Below are 18,642 nucleotides of genomic sequence, written 5' to 3'. Positions count from 1 at the left end.
GACACGGCCATCACTGTGGAGCAGTCACGCGCGTTAGTGAACAGAGCCCTACGATGCAGACACTCAGATGCCCAGTTTACAGGTAGGAATGTGAGGAAGCGACGTGAAGAAACTCGCCCGAAGCTGCTCAGCTATGAGACCTGGACGGTCAAGCTTCAGAACCCATTCTCCGAACTAATTATCGGCGTCTCCGAGAGATTCTCTACCCCGTGGCTGTCAGAACAGAGCCTGTCCCACCAGCGAGGCTTTTCTATGATGCCTACCAGGTGCTGGCAACCTTGACCGTTCTCCTGGGCCAGCTGCCCTGAACTTGGGCAGGGCCAGAGGCGGTGCGCACAGAGGGAACGTCCTGGTCTGCTTGCGCATCTCAGGACACCTGCCGGAGCTGCGGGAAACCAGGGGTGACATCCGGGGAGGGGACCCTTATGAAAGCTTTGAAGCAGACTGGGCTCATTGGGTGAGCAATGACTCAGGACGCGAACCACGTCCCCGGCAGGAAAGGGCTCCAGGCCACATGCCACAGGCCTGTGCAGCGCTGCACGCCGAGAGATGAGCGTCCGGCCTCCCTGTCGGCCAAGCGTTTGGAGTTTTCACGTCCAAAAAATGAAAGTCAGGAAGTGCTGTTCTATTCGGCGGGAGCTCTGTGTGGAATTCCAACCCAAATAAGTGTGACCTTCTGGATCAAATAAAAAGGCTGGTGGCCTCTTCCGTCTGAAGTTTAAACATGAAAAAATTCCTCGCTATGAAATTTGCTTTGTGACTCCCCCCCTGACCCTTACGAAGAAAGGCGCTGTGGCCAGGTGGGCGGCGGCCTCCTGGCTCATGCTCCCAACTCGAGGACACCCGTGACGCGCCTGTGCTGCGGCCCTTACCGGTCAGGGCCGTGGTGTCGGCCTTCTTGCTCTCCTGGCTGCCCCGCTCAGCCCACACGTGGACTTTGTACGCCTCCCCGGGCCTCAGGCCGGTCAGGACGGCGCTGCTCTCCTCCGCGGGCACCACCAGGTCCCTTGTCTCCCCGCCGGCGGAGGTGTAGCGCACCACGTACTTGTCGATGACGGCCCGGACGGGTTCCCAGGACACCACCGCCGAGTCTTCTGTCACTCGCTCTGTGGCCACATTGGTCGGGCTATCAATTTCTTCAACAAGCACGTAAGAAAGAAAAATCAGAGAAGCCATTTGGTCGGTCCAGGTCACCGGTGCGTCAAGATCTAGTTTGTTAATAATCTGATTAATAAATTACAGACTTATTGTCACACGTTACTGATTTGTAACGCTTGTCATTATAGGTTTTCTCAGTGCACCGAAGGCAAATATACCGCTACCCCGGTGAGGCTCCGTAGCGTCATCTGACGTTTTAAACAGACTTCGGAGTGTGACGCTGGGGACAGACACGGGAGCGGCAGGGAAGAAACTGCAGGTCTCAGGTAAGATGCCAGGGTTCATGGTAGTAATTGCCTCAAAAATAACCCAGTGAGTGAAGCTACTAGAGTAAGGAAAAGGTGTCAGAAATGGCCTTTTCTCTTGACTCCAAGATCCCGGGGCGGGGGAGGGGGGGCGGTGGGCAAAAAGAAAAAACAGACAAACTGGAATAGGAGGTTCGCTTCCGGTCCCCTGCCCCGCAAGACAGACCTCAGTCCGCAGAGACAGGATCTCTCTGCGCACGAGTCCCAGAGTCGCGCCCAGACAGGAGAGGGACGCTCCCCGCGCCTCCAGGCAGCCCTTACCTGTCCTGCCGGTCAGGAGGATCTGCTTGCCCTCCAGGTCTCCCCTCACGGGCACGACTACGATCCTGTACTCCGTCCCGGGCTGCAGACCTGGGAACAGGCGGCCGGCGCTGGGTGTGAGTGCACCTTCCGGCCCCTCGCCCCCGGGACTGCACTCCCCGGGATTTCCTGTTGGGGGGCGGGGAGCGGCCCTGCGCTTCCCCCCCTAATAATGAATCTATCCAGGCAGGTAAAGAGCTGCAGGCCCAGCGGAGTCCCCGCATGGAGCATGGAGGAGGGGCTTACCCTTTGGTGGGGGGCGGGGTGAGGCACAGAGTGGATGAGATGAAGCCCACAGAGCTTCCTCTGTGGGGCCGGTGAGCACTGGTTTCCCAATGTCTCCACAGCCCGAATGATTTTCTGCTCCCCACCATCCTTCTCCCTCAGAAGTTTCTTTTCTTCTCAGTATTAGAATTAACCTAAATTTTTCATTTTTTCTTTTGTTTGCCTTTTGTTGTTGAGATGTCTCAGTAGCATCAACTCAGTAGAACGATTGCTGGTAAAATGCGGGCAGACAGCAGTGTGTGTGAGGGAACACTGGCCCTCACTGCACCGTAGTGCAGATCCCAGACAGCCACTCGGATGGACCCGGGGGCAGACGGAGGAACGGTCCCGTCCGAGGCCACATGCCGAATGAATGACTGATTCCCTTAGTGCTTTTCTGAAAGAGGGCCCTGAAACTGTATAACCTCTGGGTGTCCCATGTTGGATGCTCCCTGTTACCCGGCAGCCCTGAGACTCTGGGGTCACCCTGGGAAGCGGGAGCAGAGACCTCGGGTTTCTAGAGTGGGCTCACTTCTGGAGGTTTCTGGCCCCCAGGCCCCAGGACCCCCGTGCACACCGGCACAGTCAATGTGGATCCCTGGCCCATGCTGCCCCTACCCCCCGCATCCACATCCCCAGTGTTGGCTCTTACCGGTGATGTCATATCTGCTCTTGGGGTTGCTGCTCTTGGGCACGGTGACCTCAGCCACCTCCTGCCCTGTCAGGGGGCCGTACAGCAGCTTGTAATAATCCACCTCGCTCGGGGGGTTCTCCCACTCCACGTCCAGGGAGTTCTCCGTCTCGTCTGTCACCCAAGCGGTGCCCAGCACAGAGACATCTAGGGCAGGGATTGGGATGTCACGGGGAGGCGGTGAGGAGCCAAGGTCCGGCAGGTCCCTACCAGGCTGCTGGACACCAGGTCAGCTCACCTTCGTGACCCACTGAGAGCAGGCCCCCACCCCGGACACAGGTGTCTCAGACCACCCGGGCAACTGCTGGTTTGCACGTGGTCCACAGCCCCGGGAAGGCCTTCTCTGCCCATCCCAACCCCTCGACCATGCAGCCCTCCTGACCACACCACGCAGGACGGCCCTCGCAGGCGCTCGGCCCCAGGCTCGGGCTGCTCTGAGCCAAATGAACGCTCGCCCTCTGGGTGCACAGCCCCGGCCCTCCAAGACTCAGTCCAGGAAAAGGGGCTCAGGCCCCCTCATGTCAAGTTCGGAAAATGCATTTCCACAGGTGCTGGAGTATAACGCTGATCACTCAACCCGCTCCTTCCTCAGCCTCCCAGATGCTCCTGTGGAGGTTAACCGAGGCAACACTAAACTGGGTGAGCTCGACTCGGTCCTTCTGAGTACCCTTCCTGCTCCTCTGGCGGTACCCGACGTCCTGGGCTGCCCAACCGGCCTGTACGTCCCGTGAAGTGGGGTTACTGTACACGCTCTTCATAAGCTAAATCTTTGCCCCCCTCCTCCACGCAGAGAAGATTTAATGACCAACACAAAGGTAATGGCTCGCTGACGTGGCCCTGAAGGAAGGACTCTGGGTGGCGGTGAAGCTGTGGGGCTGGGGTCTTGGGAGCATTTGAATTCCCACGGCCAGAGCCCCGGCTGGTGGGCCTGCCTGGGGGACAAGGCCCCAGCCGCTCAGCCTCGCTCCCTTTCTCAGTCACAGCCCCACTCAGGCTGGCTACCCCTCACCGAGGACCAGGGATGGGGGCTGTGCATCGGGCAGGGAGCTCAGCGGTCTCCAGGCCCCTCGGCTCTGATGAGTCCCTGTTCACGGCCATGGACAAAGGACCTGGAGGAGTCTTTTCTCAGAGCACCCACCCCCCCCATGCCCTCCACCCCAGCTCCCACAGCCCGCCTGGCCCACAGGTACGCCCTGCAGGGACGGCATCCTTGAGGGGACAGGTCTGGAAGCGAGTAACGAAGACGGCCCTGCAGGGCTCATACGTGGAAAAACAGGACTTTCAGGAAAATGGTCAAGGTTATTACGGGGACCAGTGTCTCCGAGATGAAGCCCCCTGAGGAGTGAGTGAGGGTGAGTTCACCGTGAGTCAGACCAGACAGACAGACAGACAGGAGCCTGGCCCCTGTCCCAGGGCAGAGGCTGCCACAGAAAGGGGGCAGAAAGGGGAGACAAGACAGCGGCCCCAGGGCGAGGCTCCGGCCTCACTCCTCTCACTCGCGTTCTCCCGCTGAACGTAAACAACCTGCAGGACAGCAACACCAGACAGGCTGCTCTGCGGCCATGACAGGTCGGGACAAAACAAGACCACTCGTGATGACGCCTGTACACAGGCAAACACGGGAAGAACATCGCCCGAACCACTAAAAAGACCAGACGACCTCTCTCCTAACTCTCGGAAGTGACTGCTTCTCGTGTCACAATCACAGCTTTCGTCTCCCTCTAGGCTGCCCCTTTCTAGGTAAGAGTCACCGAGATGCCATCACGGAGTCACCCCTACTTCCTGACAGCGTGCAAAGCGTCGGTCCCTCACACGGTCCCCAAGTCACCCACCCCTGCCCCCCTGCCTGGCGTGCCTTCTCCTCCTGCCGAAACGGTCCATAAATGCAATTTGTTCAACTGCGGGGATGTTTCCGGAGGGGCTTTGGCCGGAGGGCACAGATAAAGGCCACCAGAAACTGTGCTCCCAGAGCACACGCCCCTCACCACTCTCTCCGACCCGAGCCAGCCCCACCCTACCAGCGAACAGGATGGGCAGCGGGGGTCTCTGTGAGGACCCTGTGTGCCGCAGGCCCGTCTGTCTGGGGCTCCCCGGATCTTCCCCCAGGAGTTCCAGGGGGGAATGGAGGCAGCTCATTTTTATCGGCATCTAGAACAGGGCCTGGCACATAGCAGATGCTCAATAAAATATGTTGTGTGAAGAAATGAGCCCTTGAAGAGCTAAGCAGCTTTAAGAGCTTCCACAAGGAAACGAGAATTTCTAAAGAGTTAGTAGTGATGCTGGTTCTTCCGAACACATTGGCAGCATTTGGTGGTGCCCCAGAGACTCTGTCCCTCCAGACCCGTCCCCCAAGCCGCTCTGTACCCCAGACTCTGACCTCTAGGAGCTGCCTTAGCCGGGCTCCCCCCTTGCCCTCTGGCTTCTGGTTCGGTTCCACCAGTGAGGGTCACCAGAAGGTCACATGGCAGGAGACAGAACTGGGGTAACTAAACTCCTTCTCCCCCTGCCCGGGGGCACGCAGCAGACTGCCTGTGTCCTGTTACCAAAGCAGCTCATCGGTGGCCCTGCCCCACAGGGCTGCTCGCTGGGTCTCAGCTCCGAGGCCACCTCCTCCCGTTTGGCCCCGGTGGGGAGGAGGGGGGTGGAGCCCCAGGGATGCTGGTCCGAGAGTATCACAGCAGCAAGCCCCACCCACACCTCTGCAAATGACCTTTTCATTACACCTCCTCCAACTGCCCTATTTCTTCCCTCTCTCCTGCTGAGACCAGTCCAACAGGCGGCTTCAGAAGACCCCCACTCATCCCAACCCGAACCTGCAGCATGGCCTCAGAGGCTCAGTGAGGACTCAGGGACTCAGGCATGTGGCCGCTTACGTGTGGGTGTGGGGCAGTTGGACCTCACTACTCTCAGGGCAGAAGAGCCCGGGCGGGGGGGGGGGGGGGTTCCAATGCAGCAGGCTCCGTCACCGGCTTGGGGGACTCAATAAGTGGTGAGGGAGCAAGAACTGAGACTTCTTTTCAGCCCCAGGTCAGGACAACACCTGGCTAGTGGAAGGGCACCTGTGGGGACCACTGAAAACACCGCGCGAAATGGCGCCCCTCCTGGGGAAGGGGGGCCCTGGCGCCCCCTCACCGGTGGTGGCCAGCAGGTGCTGGGGGCTGCTGGGAAGGTCTTCCTTCACGTTGCGCAGGGTGATGATGTACTTGGTCCCGGGCAGCAGACCGAGGATGTCGTAGCTGTGCTGCTCCTTGGGAACCTGGACCTGCTTCCCCGAGGGCTCCTCGCCCAGCGGGTGGTAGCTGAGCAGGTAGTGGTCCGCCTCCGCGGAGGGCTGCCAGCCCACCAGCAGCGAGTCCTCCGTGCTCTTGAGCAGCTGCAGGCTCTGGGGGGCGACCACTGCACAGGACGGGAACGGGGAGGAGAGGGCGAGGGTGGGGGGAGGAACCCACAGCCAATGAGGGCTCGCTGAGCACCTACTGTGTACTTCATGCTACCTGACTGGGTGTGGAGCAGCTGTGTGAGGCACCCTCTGGACCCCCCAAAGGTTGTGTGGTTGGGAGTTAATGCTGACCCCCTACACTAACACACACACAACCACTAGATCTCATAAGACTACGGTCCTGGAGCCTACAGCCACAGGGCCCCCGGGGAACTTGCTGAAAATGCAGATTCTCAGGCCCGCCCCAGACCTGCTGAATCAGACACTGGGGGTGGACTCGGCCAGCTGTGCTCTAATAAGCCCTCCAGGGCATCTGGTGGGGGCTGGCCTGCCCCTCGGAGGAGGAGGGTGACTGAGATTAGGTGGTGCCTGGGGGAGGTCGCGGGTGCAGGGGAAGGGAGAGCCCTGGGCGGGGGCGGGGCTCGGCCCTCACCCTGCGCGCAGTCCAGGCCCGAGAAGCCCTCCTCACAGTAGCACTCGCCGGTGTCGCAGAAGCCGTGGCCGCTGCAGTCGCCGGGGCAGCGCCGCTCGCTGCAGTCCTCCGACGTGAAGTCCTCGTAGCACTGGCACACGCCTTGCACGCACACGCCCTGCCCGCTGCAGTTCCCGGGGCAGGCCGGGTAGGCGCAGTCCGCCCCCACGTAGGGCGCCGCGCACTGGCAGCGGCCGTCCTCGCAGCGCCCGTGGCCGCTGCACGCGCCCGGACAGGCTGGCTCCGCGCAGTCGGGGCCCTCCCAGCCCTGATCGCAGCGGCAGCTGCAGGTCTCCTGCGAGAAGGTCCCGTGGCCGCTGCAGTGGCGGCTCACACCTGCCAGCGACAGGAAAGAGAAGGCTGTGAGCTGCAGAGCTGGGGTGGGCAGGGAGCCCTTCCCCGGGGACCCCTGAAGCACAAGCCCCATGGGGTGCTTCCTCTGGAGGATGGTGGGGGGTCCTCCCCCTCCAACCTGGGCCAGACTCTGACCTGTGAGATTTACTACCTGTTCCCTCCTTTTCGGCCTAAAAAGGAGCCACCCTTCCCTTTCCATCCCGGTCCCAAGCACTCATGGGAATGCCCCGGTTCTGTCCTCTCTAAACCGTGCTCATTCTCTGAGCCTGGACTCAGTCAGGGGCCGGCTCCTGGGGCCGGCGGGTGGACTCCAGGCTGGGCTGCCGAAGGGGGCCTGACCGAGCCAGACCAGGTCCTCGGGAAAGGAGCCCAGATGGAAGCCTGGGAAAGTGGACCTGCGGAGGGCACTACAAAACCGCCCAGCCGTTAGGGGGGTGGGGGGGAGAAGGGATTTGTTCCCCTGCCCTTTCTGAGCCTAGACAGCAAGAGGCCGTGGAGGGGTGGGCTAGTCAGTAACCCCCATTTCCCAGAACACCTGCTTTCCTTCCTGAAAACGCTTTCTCCCCGGGGACTCCCCAAGGGCAGTCCCACGCCGACTCATTTCTGTGTGCAGCACACGGGGGCATGGACACGTGTGTGAAGGGCCACTCGGTATTATTTGGATGAGCCTGGGAAGTTCATGTTTAAAAAAAGTGCAGGGACTGAGAAGCACAGGTTGGCAGTCACAGAACAGTCGTGGGGATGGATGTCAAGTACGGCACGGGAACTACAGTCACTAACATTGTGACACTGTGTATGAGGGTGGGGGGGGGTACTGGGAATATCAGGGGGTCAGTTCGTACATTTGTGATTGTCTAACAACTGTGCTGCGCACCTGAAACTGGTACAGAGTAATGTCGAGTGGAAGCTGTAATCGAAAAAGTTCTCTTTTCTTTCTTCTCTGGCAGGGACCCAGGTGTTCAGGGGGACAGAAACGGCAGCTGCACCCCCTCACCCCCTGCCCCCACCCTCCCTAATGCCTTTGCCTCCCTCCATCCGGCCCACTTCTGCCTGTCTCGACCGGGGTGTCAGTCCCAGTCAGAGCAGGCCTTGTGGTGTGTCCAGGGTGCAGAAGGAGGGGCCCACACCGGACCTCGTCCCTCCCCGCCCGCCTCACCGCTCTACCCGCAAACTTGCTGGGGGTGGGGGGGGTGCGGTTAGAACAATGGCCGACCTTCTCTTCAAAGCAATCTTGCCCGGGAAGGAGAGATTTTAGTGACTTGAGCAGTGGGCAGCTTGCTAGATATTCTACAAAAACAATTTACCAACTTACTTAATTTCCACCAGTGCCTCCCCCCATCCCCCTCTCCGATCCCTTTTATGAGGCCCGACTTGTGAAGGAAGGGCTGCCTTCCACCCTCTCCCGCTCTCCCTGCCCCGCCTGGAAGGGTCTCAGCCCCTCAGGAGGCCCGGACCCCTGCTGCCCCAGCAGACCTTGCTTCCGCCTTGGGTTTGGGGACCCAGACAAAGCAGCTGCCCCTCTCCCTGCCAAAGAGGAGTTCCCACCCCGAAGGGAGGGGAGCCCCAAGCCTGGGGTCTTTCCTCCCAGCAGCACCCCCCAAACTCCTTAATTTTATTCTGAGCTAGATTTTGATGCGCAGCCTCCTGTCACTCAGCTCAGTCGGGAACAAGCCCCCACAGGGGAGGCGAAGCTGCCCTCACCCTCTGAGGCCCCCCACCCTGTTCAAGGCCCTGAAAAAAAAGTTAAAAAATAATCTGCTGACTGTGCTATGGGCCAGGGAGCTTAGATAATACATCATCTGTAGGTCTCAGAGCCAAACCAGTGGGTAGAATTATCCTCACTAGACAGTTCGGGGAACTCGAGAATTTGCCTGAAGTCACAGAGCTAAACCAAGACAGAACTGAGACTTATCCCCGGTCCTGCCTAGCTCTTTCCTCTCGATTGATTTCATTGCTCCCCCCCAAGGGAGAGACTGGGTCCAGCGGTAAAACAGCATTCCCGTCCCGGGGCACTGACCCAGGAGTCCAGGCTCCTTCCTGGATGGCCCCTCCCTGCTCAGGCCTGCACGGCCCCCTGGAGCTGGTGCGGGTGACGAGCCCCCCAGGGAAGACCCGAGTGACGGGCGGCACTGCACCAGGCTGAGCAGCAGGCGCTCGAGAAGTGTGTCCTGAACCAACGCAGGTGGCCAGCTCACCGGCAGCTCCTGGGCAGCAGCGCTGGACGTCACACTGCTCCTTCACCTGTGCCATCTCCTCCTCCAGCTTCTTCACGCGGGCCAGGAGGCCCTGGACGACGCCCACCAGCTCGCAGTCCTTCTGCGGGGTCTGCAGGCGGATGTTGTGTCTGAAGATGATGTTCTGTTCCTCGGCCTCCCCCAGGGCCAGGAGCGAGGCACCGTCGTCCCCGAGGGGCTGAGGGTCAGCCTCCACCTGCACCAGCGCGGACTTGGGCACGTCAATCTTGTAGGTGTGGCTGACGGTCACCTGATGCTCCTTGTCACCACAGCCCTGAGGCTCGGGAGTGGCCGGCGCTGAGACCACCAAGAGCACAGAGCCGAACAGGAGCCCCAAGGGGAAGCAGAACACGCCCTGGTGGGCCATCCTTGGAGAGACGAGGAGCAGGCCTGCGTCCAGAAAAAATGCAAAGGCAGCCATGGAGATGTGCAATGGAAACAGGCCTTTGAAAGGGGTTCTGAGAGTCCGCAGCAGAGAAATTCACCCTGCATGTCCCGGGATCCGAGCTACATTGTCTTTTGTCCCGTCCTCATGCGTGACACACTCCCGCCTCCTGCCTGTGCTGACTTCTCCCGCTCCCACTGCTGCAGGCCCTTCTCTGAGCCTCTCACCCTGCACTTGCCTGCTTTCCCACGAGAACAAGGAGGACTGTCTGGTCCTGGGTGGGGCTGTCTGGGTGCTGCTGCCTGCCTTGAATGACCTCCTGGGCACATGTCCTGCATGCGGCACCCAAGGGGGCACCCAAGGGGGGTGCCGCCACTGGGAATGAGACAGCACAGCACCAAAGACAGCCCCTCCCCACCCACGGCTTCCCGGCTCCTGCTGCGGTCCCAAGTGTGCAGTGCTGATGATAATACTGATGGTGCCTCACCTTTTCTGGGCACTTACTACGTCCCAGGAGCTGGACTGGCCACCATGCAGACGTAATAGAGTGTCAGTGGGACTGTTGAGATGTGGACAGTGGGTCAGGAGTGCTTGCCTGCCCTGGCTGCGGTGGCTCAGTGGATTGAGCACTGGCCTGCGAACTGAAAGGTCACTGGTTCGACTCCCAGTCAGGGCACATGCCTGGGTTGCTGGCCAGGTCCCCAGTTGGGGGTATATGAGAGACAACCACACACTGATATTTCTCTTCCTCTTTTTCTCCCTCCCTTCCCCCTCTCTAAAAGTAAATAAATAAAGTATTTTTTAAAAGTTCCCACCCATTTTAAAAAGATGCTTTTCTGGGGGGTGGGGGACAGGGGTGCAACGGGGCAGGGGGCAGAGGGCAGCAGCCAGTGCCAGCCCCTCCCCTGGGGGAATTCAGAGATGCTGGCCAGGAGACGGCTGCACAGCAGACGCTGCAGGGAGGCCACGCGGTGAAGGCCGGCACCCCAGCGTCCTGAAGGATGCGCATCGGTCCTGCCACAGAAAAAAGGCAGCTGAGGGCTGCAGGGGGAGCCGCCCCCAGCTCAGCCGGAGTGTGCAGCCCCAGTGGGCAGACCACAAGAGGCGGGGCCGGCGGGCAGCACACAGGAGGGCTGTCTGAGAAAACCACACACAGCACAGCGGGACGGGCGGGAGCCGCCATAACGGGCTCACTGGAGAGCCCCAGGGGCTGCAGCTGCCCGGATAAACACAAGGGCCTTCTCCCTTCTCCTCTGGCCCCTACCTCCCTGCCCCAGCCAGCAGGCCGGGGAGCCAGAGGCACAGTGTGCGAGTTCGGGGGTGGGGGGGGAGAAAAGAAAGCACGGGACACCCTCTCCCCTGTGCCCTCCTGCTCATCTTCAATCCCAGCATCGGGCCTGAGCTGGGTATAAAGAATCGTGTGGCCCAGATGGGCCCCTGAGGCCCGATACTGGGACAGACCAGCCTTGCAATACCAAACCAGAAAGGCCCTGGAGTCGGCGTGAGGCCTCTGTCAGAGGGTAGGGAGGTGGGCAGAGCCAGGCCCAAGGCCGGTGCGGGCCGAAAACAATGCCATTTCACCGTTGCTGTCTTCCGAACCTCAGCCCTGTGACAGACACAGTTGTCCCACACTGGTTCCCCGCCTGCCCGAAGACGGGACTGAGCTCAGAGGTGTGAGGCCGGTGCCCCCCATGATGCAAGGTCGGTGCCAGCCAGCAGACTCGGCCCCAGGCCACAGAGCCCCTCACGGAGCCCCCTCACCAGGCTGTTAACCCCGTGCACATCTGCCGCCCCCAGAATCACAGAGGCCGATCTCCAAGTGCCTTCCTGGTACGGTCCCAGACCCCCTGCCCCGGCGACAGCAGGGATCAACAGCAGACTCTCTGCCCGCTCCTGCCCCCCGCCCTCCAGGCCTGGCCCAGGCTCGCTGCTCTCAGACATAAGCGGCATGCAGACGGCTTTCCGAAGACGTTCCAAACCGGTGAGGAAAGGCCACAGGCTCCTGCCATAAACCGCAAGGCTGCGCACAGGCCAGTCTCAGGGTGTTTGTTTTCTGAAGCCCGGAACATGAGAAGCCCCAGAAGCCCCTGTAGGAGCCCCCGGTGTCCCCATCCCGAGGGGTAATGAGATGTCCTCGCTAATTACAGCCCTGCCTGTTCCACACGCTGAGCTCAGATTTTCCTGGGCAGAGTTGTTGCTCGAAAGAAGATGGGTGAGAGGGGGAACCCTCAGCCCGGCCCTTCTGTGGGGGTGCGGAGCGAGAGGAGGCGCTTGTGGGCTCTCCCCGGGACTCCTGGCAGGAGACGCCGGCCTGTGTCGCTGCTGGAGGAAAGGACGCCCTCACCCACTCTGACCCGCAGGGCAGGCTCCCCAGGCTGGGGCGGGGCAGCCGCAGCCGCACCAGGGAAAACGCAGGGCGGTGGGTTTCCGGGTGGCGACGTCTACTCCGTTTAGGATGCTTCTCGCAGGAGGTGGGGCGCGTGCTGGCAGGATGCTCGAGGCAAAGGGGGTTCAGCTGCAGGGGTGTGCGTGCAGGAGACCACAGGACATCAGGGGTCCCCAGGGGCCATTCCACCCGAGGGTCACCTCCTCAGCTCTGGCTGCAGGAGGGGAAGGAGGGGAGTGGGGCGGCGAGGACAGGCTGGGACAGAGGCACCGAGACTCCGGACACCCGCTGGCCAGGACCGCTTTCTCCAGGAAGGCCCTTTGCGGTGTGTGCCGCTGACCGCGAGTCTGGTCTTGTCTGAGAGACACACTGACGTCACAGACACACGGACATCTGTGCTCTTTTACTCTTCCTGGGTGGCCACGTCTGCCCCGGTGGCTTTAATTTCCAGGAGTTTGCTGCGCGGGCACTGACAGCGCCCACGTCTGTGTGCGAGTTCCCAGACCAGCCGCCCGTGAGCTCAGGGATGGCTGTGGCCATGACCATGTGGGTGCCCTCTGTGTCCCCTGCCTCACGGCACAGTCCTGGCCACATGAACACTGTGCGTTGAATGCTAACAGCCGCTGGAGGCCAGCACGTTTATCAGGTGCTGAGAGCCCAGCACTTCATGAACACCATCCTCTGTAATCTGCGCGGTTTCCCACTGCACATGGGAGAGGGGCTTCCCCTGAAAATAAAGGAGGCCCCAGGCACAGACAACTGCCCCATAACTAAACCCGATGCCTGCACGTCCTCCCAGCCGTGCTGAGCACGACCCCTGCAGGGATAAACGAGTGTCTCCCCCGTGGGGAGCTGAACCCCATCGCGCACACGAGAGGCAGGAGACTCCCTTCCTAGGAAACCCAGGAGCAGGTATAGACCAAGCGAGGCCAGAAGAGGAGGATGGACCCTGAGTCCGGCGCGGGGTCTGGGACTGTCCTCTCCAATCCAAGGACTAACGGCCTCCGTGTCTCCTCATTTCCCCCAAAGGAGGTCACACTCCCTGGTCAGGACTAGAGTGAATGCTGACAGCACAGAGAGGGGCCACCAGCTGCTTAGCTGCCAAGGCAGCTCTTTCCACGGAAGCCCGGGGCTTTCTCTGGCCCCCTCCTTACCTCGTCCTGCCTGCGCAGTTAATCACAGCACAGGAGAGCACCACTCGGGGTCAGAGAAACCGGACTATCGTGGGTTTCCAGTGCGGCCACTTCAAAGTCGTCCGGTCGGTCCCCAGATGACAGGACGGGCGTCCCCGAGCCCGGAAGGAATGCACGCGTGTGAGCACCCGGGCTGCTGCCGCTGCTGCCGGGCCGCATCCAGGCAGACCCGGGACACACACGGACACTTTCATCCCCCGCCTCGGCGACACGGAAGTCTGCACGGGCGTCCCATCCCGCACACGGGACGGCCAGGTGCGGTGAGGATGAGAAGCCGGTTTTATGTGGTGAGGCTCAATGACCACGGTCACATTCGGGGCGTCCCCCTGGCCCCTCGCTCTCTGGTCCCATGGAGGACATCCATTGTGCGCCCTGCACACCCGGAGGTGACTCACACCCCACTGAGCCGTGCCCCTTCTCCCGAAGAGCTCTCCCCCCAAGTCTGCTCGAAAAGACGAGGGTGGGACGGCCTCTCTGGCCCAGCCTCGGCACTGGCCCCTTTGCCACGGTGGCCACAGGCTGCTGTGGCTGTCGGTGCTGCCAGCGGAAACCTACCCCACCTCACGACGACTCACAGGGTGAGGGCGAGGGTGGCACCTCTGCGCCAAGCACTTTATGAAGTCCCCCTGAAGACACCTGGCAGAGATGCTGGCTCACCCCACGGAGTGACACCCTTCCTCACAAAACACCTTCCTTTTGCTTTCCCGGGCACACACCGGCTCAAGCACAATGACAGGGTCGAATGGACATGAAGGCGTAAGTTCAAGGACCTTGAGCCACACTCGACCAGACACCCAGTCCCCAGAATGACTACAGACGGCCTCAGACACAGCCGGCCTTCTGCCCCTGGTGGGGCGCCCGATGACAGACTCGGCTTCGCCCGAGTGTGCAGGGGTCACACACGCAAACAGCTTCCAGTGCCAGCCTCCTGCCAAAGGGGCGGGGCTTTTCTTCGCTGACTTCCAAGGCCCCGCACTGCTGCCCCCACCCTCTCCGGGTCTCTCTTCGGGACCAACAGTGCCCACGGATGTGGTGGCTGGTAGACACAGGCTGGGGGACATGAGCCGTGAGTCTACTGTGGCAAAACCCAGCAGAGGCCCTGCCTGTCAGGGCATCTGCCGAGGTCTCGGCACCACCAGCTCACAGGCTGCAGACGCAGCTGTAGAACCTAAACCACGATCCCTCGTCTGCATCCAGACCCCACAGGAGCCAAGGCTCGGGGACGAGACCAGGAAGGACACGGGTTTCTGCTGGGCCTGGGTGGGGCTTCCTCGGGCCTCCTCTCAGGAACAGGCCTCAGTCCCCCCCTGCATCTCAAACCACAGAGCCGGCTGGAGCAGCAGCCAGGAGCCACGACTGGTCTGAAGTCATCCTGCCCTCTTTCCCCTCCCTAAGGAGTCAGCTGCAGCCCACAGACTCGGGACACGGCAGGAACTAAAGGGTCGTGAAACAGGGGCTTCCACCCGGTGGGCCGCAAGAATGTTAGAACAGGCAGCTCTGACCACCGAGTCGGGGCACTGACCCCCTTTCCCTGAGACTGTCGAACCGAAAAATGACAACAGCCCACACAACCATAGCTGTTCCGTGCGACCGAATCAACGTTACACCTATTGCTTTGGTCAGATCCACAGAAACTGTGCTTCTGGGTGTGCGGCAGAATCGCAGTAACCGGTTTACGTACGCCAGGAGATGACCAAGCTTGAAAGTGCCGTCGGAAACGACGGCAGGTGGGTGTTCTCATCCCCTCGGTGCTCACACCACCTCTCCCCACTCCTTCCGGAGTCACTTTTCCAAACACCCTCACCTGGCTTGCCCCTGAGTTCCAAAACGCCCAAGCGCCGAAAACCACTGATTCTTGCCACACGCATCCTGTGCTCTGCCAGCCACCAGCCTATAGTCCTGGCTCAGTGGGGGTGGCCGGGTACCTGGGTGATGCTTCAGCGTCTCCAAGAACAGGGGGGCTTCAGGCACTGTGGGTCGCCTGCGTCCAGATGGGGGTGGTTTGCTACTTTCGTGTTAGGAAGGGTTCTTTCTCAAATGCTAAGTAACGTGAGCAACTCAAGCTTTGAGCTTCGCAGTGACGGCTCTCACTGGTTCTGTCCCCTCCTTCCCCCAGCTCTGTCCCAGCTGCAAAGATAAACAGATACACTAAAAAGACCTCCAAAAACGAGGCCCCCACATCAGGTCCTGAAAAGTTCCGAAACGTCTTCTTTGAGGCAATGTGAGGGTGAGAGCATGAGGATTTGGAGAAAAGCAGTCATCTTACAGGGAGAATAAAATTAAATGTTTGAATGAAGTTCATAGCTAATCCAGTGCACTTGTAAACCTCATCTAATTGGTATTTACAAAAGCCAGAGACAGGGAAAGTCGAAATAGTTTCCTGATCAGGACTCAAACAAAGGTTCTATTTTAGGATTTTTTTTTAAGTGAGACTTGGGTGGAAGGATTGGACAAGAAAGAAAAAGAAAGACATAAAGAGAGAAAGAGAGAAAGAAAGAAAGAAAGAAAGAAAGAAAGAAAGAAAGAAAGAAAGAAAGAAAGAAAGAAAGAAAGAAAGAAAGAAAGAAAGAAAGAAAGAAAGAAAGAAAGAAAGAAAGAAAGAAAGAAAGAAAGAAAGAAAGAAAGAAAGAAAGAAAGAAAGAAAGAAAGAAAGAACTCAGGGGCATGGACTGGAGTGTGGGGATTGCTGGGGGGGTGGTAGAAGAGGGGTATAAAGGTGGGTAAGTGGTGGTGGGGAAAAAGTTCTGATGAGTTCTGTAAAAATACAAACAGAATAAATCTGAGCACCTGTAACAAAAAAAACCAAGACATACCACACCGGACTTCCCAGGGAGATCACTCCATCTGGTACGTGAATGTCTAATCACCATGTTGTACCCCTGGCACTGATATAATGCTATACGTAACTGTATTTTAAAATATATATCTTTTAGAACAGTGACGCATAGATACATTACAGAAAAGAGACCTTTGACGTTGGGAAGGAGCCAGCAAAGACATAATGATGAGGAGCACAGGTAGACTCACGGGAAGCACTTCCTGCAACCCTCTGCCGTCCAGGTGGAGATCCCCCTACAGCGCAGACGCAGAGCCAGGAAGAAGACCATTGCTCCTGGTCCCTGCTGGACCTGCTGGCTGAGGACGCGTCACTCAGCTCCTGGGGGGTATTTCCTAGCTGGCCTCACTCCTTCGGGGGGTGACGGGAGGTGAGGTACGCGCCTGCACGGTCAGCCTTATGCCCGTCAGGCCACTGTCCCATCTCACAGGTAAAGCCTTCGGAGACCAGCGCTCTTACCTGGGAGGCTGCTGGGCACCACGTCCGTCCAACTCTTCCGCCACCCAGCCCCTGGTGCTGGTCGTCCCCAGCCCCTGGGTCTCTCCTGTCCTCGGCTTCCCTCCCTGGTTTAAATGCCTGTCGGGCGGGGGGAGGAGCTGGCCGGGTCCTCCTGGGTGTTCCCCCACTGGCAGCCGCTCAGCTCAGCTGCTCACTCTAACAGCGGGATGGAAAATACTTAGCCACTGAAAGTGCTGTTTCCATTTAAGCAAAAAAACATAGAGATATATATCACATAGACACAGACAACAGTGCGGCGACAGCCAGAGGGAAGGGGGGTGGGGGAGGGGAGGGGACAAAGGTGGGGGTGGGGAGGGAAAGAGGCTTCGTTTCAGGGGATAGGCGTGCAACGCACTGTGCAGATGATATTTTGTTCAGTCACACACTGGAAGCCTGTATGGTTTTGCAAACCAATGTGACCCCAATAAATTCAATTAAAAAGTAATAAGAAGCTCCAGGATAAGGCTATTAAATGAAGAGTTTGCACGTCTCCTGGCTGGGAGCTGGGTCTCAGGGTCTGAAGATGCATTTCTAAAGTTTTTCCCTTTTCTTGGTTTTGGGTACTCGGGGATGGACTGCCTCCCGGTTAGGAAGAGACCTCCAGCCCAGACAGGCATCAGCAGAGACCCTCAGGGACAGACTCCCCGGTGGCCGCCCCTCCTCTCTGCCCCTCAGCTCACAGCGGTGAGCTGCAGGGTCCTGAGCGGCAGGGTCCGGGGCCAGTTGGGAGCAAGAAGTGCAGACCCAGCGCCTTCAGTTCCTCAGCCCACCCGGACCCCCACCCATCGCCAGCAAAGTGCAGGGTGCCCCTCCACGCCCCTTCCCCTCGTGGCCATCAGGTGGACAGGCCTTTGTGCCCCCCTTGGCTGCCTGCCTGAGGGCACATGGAGGGAGCCCCTCTGGCCCCAGTTCGCTGAGGTCCACAGCCAGTGTTGGTGGAGCGAAAGGAAGAGGGCAGCAGAGGTGGGGGGCAACCAAGGAGTCGCCCCAGAAGCGGTGTGAGGGTGCATTTGGGGCCAGACTGCCTGTATCTGAGCTTGTGTCTGCTACTTGCAAATGACCTTTGACTCAACCTCTTCCTGCCTCAGTTTATATATCTTTTATTATTTTTTTAAGATTTCATTTATTTCTTAGAGAAGGGAAGGGAGGGAGAAAAACAGGGAGAGACGTCACTGTGTGGTGGCTTCTCGCACGCCTCCTACTGGGGACCTGGCCCACAACCCAGGCATGTGCCCTGACTGGGAATCGAACCAGCAACCCTTTGGTTCACAGGCTGGTGCTCAACCCACTGAGCCACACCAGCCGGGGCAATTTACTCATCCTTAAGGACGAATAATACAATTACGTTGCGGATTAAGTGAGCGGATACATGTAAAGAATTTCTGCTTGTCCCAGGGACACAACGAGGAGTCAGTGAGCAAAGCCGCTGTGACTGTCGTGATTATCAGTGTCACTCTTTATCCCTGTGTGCCCCGCAGAGCCGTCCTCGGCACCTGCACCCCAGTCTAGATGGGCTCACAGTTCTCTGCCCTTCCTTCCTCCCGACCGCAAACGGCCCTTCGATCTGCCCGAGCGGAGGCCGGCCACACACAGAGGCCACGCTGCGGTGTGAACCGGGGCGGTCAGAATGTCCCCCGGCCCCACACCTCTTCTCCCTGCACCTTTCCTTTCTACCTTTTAAACAGGAAAGTCCCCCCAGAACCGTCAGTGTAACATCCCCCCAAACAAGGGCGAGTCTTACGTAACCTCGACAGAGCGATCGGAATGAGGACAGTGACACTCACCGAGCAGCACCGCCCAGTGTAGGAACTGGGTTCAAATCCCACCAATCACCTCTCTCCTATCACAAAAGAAAAAAAGAAATAAGTTGTACTGATCCAGGATCTGACTCAAAGTAGCTCATTGCGTCTAGTTGTCCTGGCTTTTGCCTCACCTTGACCCTGGATGGATCGGTTCTTCAGGCTTTTCTTCGTCTTTCACATCCCAGACGTTTTTGAAGGAAGCAGGTCAGTTCTTTTGCAGAATGTCCTCAGTGTCTAGTTTTCCAGCAGCCGCCCCAGAGCTTCTGTCAGGAAGGGAACGCTCTTTGTTTAGGGAAATCCTTGGGATCCTAAGGGCAGGCTTATA

General features: G+C 59.3%; 1 protein-coding gene across 1 annotated transcript in view; it reads right to left on the bottom strand.

The window, feature by feature from the left end:
* TNN (tenascin N) overlaps nucleotides 1-18,642 on the bottom strand; it is a 69,204-nt gene that overhangs the window by 17,776 nt on the left and 32,786 nt on the right. The window contains exons 3-10 of the mRNA XM_053663716.1: nucleotides 18,449-18,636; nucleotides 18,300-18,355; nucleotides 9,179-9,607; nucleotides 6,591-6,965; nucleotides 5,851-6,114; nucleotides 2,680-2,865; nucleotides 1,725-1,814; nucleotides 873-1,136 (exon numbers count right to left, since the gene is read on the bottom strand). Of these exons, the coding sequence (XP_053519691.1) occupies nucleotides 873-1,136; nucleotides 1,725-1,814; nucleotides 2,680-2,865; nucleotides 5,851-6,114; nucleotides 6,591-6,965; nucleotides 9,179-9,584 (1,585 nt within the window). The 5' untranslated portion in view covers nucleotides 9,585-9,607; nucleotides 18,300-18,355; nucleotides 18,449-18,636. The remainder of the gene's footprint in view (nucleotides 1-872; nucleotides 1,137-1,724; nucleotides 1,815-2,679; nucleotides 2,866-5,850; nucleotides 6,115-6,590; nucleotides 6,966-9,178; nucleotides 9,608-18,299; nucleotides 18,356-18,448; nucleotides 18,637-18,642) is intronic.

The sequence above is a fragment of the Artibeus jamaicensis genome, unplaced genomic scaffold (assembly GCF_021234435.1).
Source record: "Artibeus jamaicensis isolate MK-2021 breed Jamaican fruit bat unplaced genomic scaffold, CSHL_Jam_final contig_327, whole genome shotgun sequence".
NCBI classification, from domain to species: Eukaryota; Metazoa; Chordata; class Mammalia; order Chiroptera; family Phyllostomidae; genus Artibeus; species Artibeus jamaicensis.
Note: the sequence above shows the minus strand (reverse complement) of the source record. Positions and strands in the feature narration are given on the sequence as shown.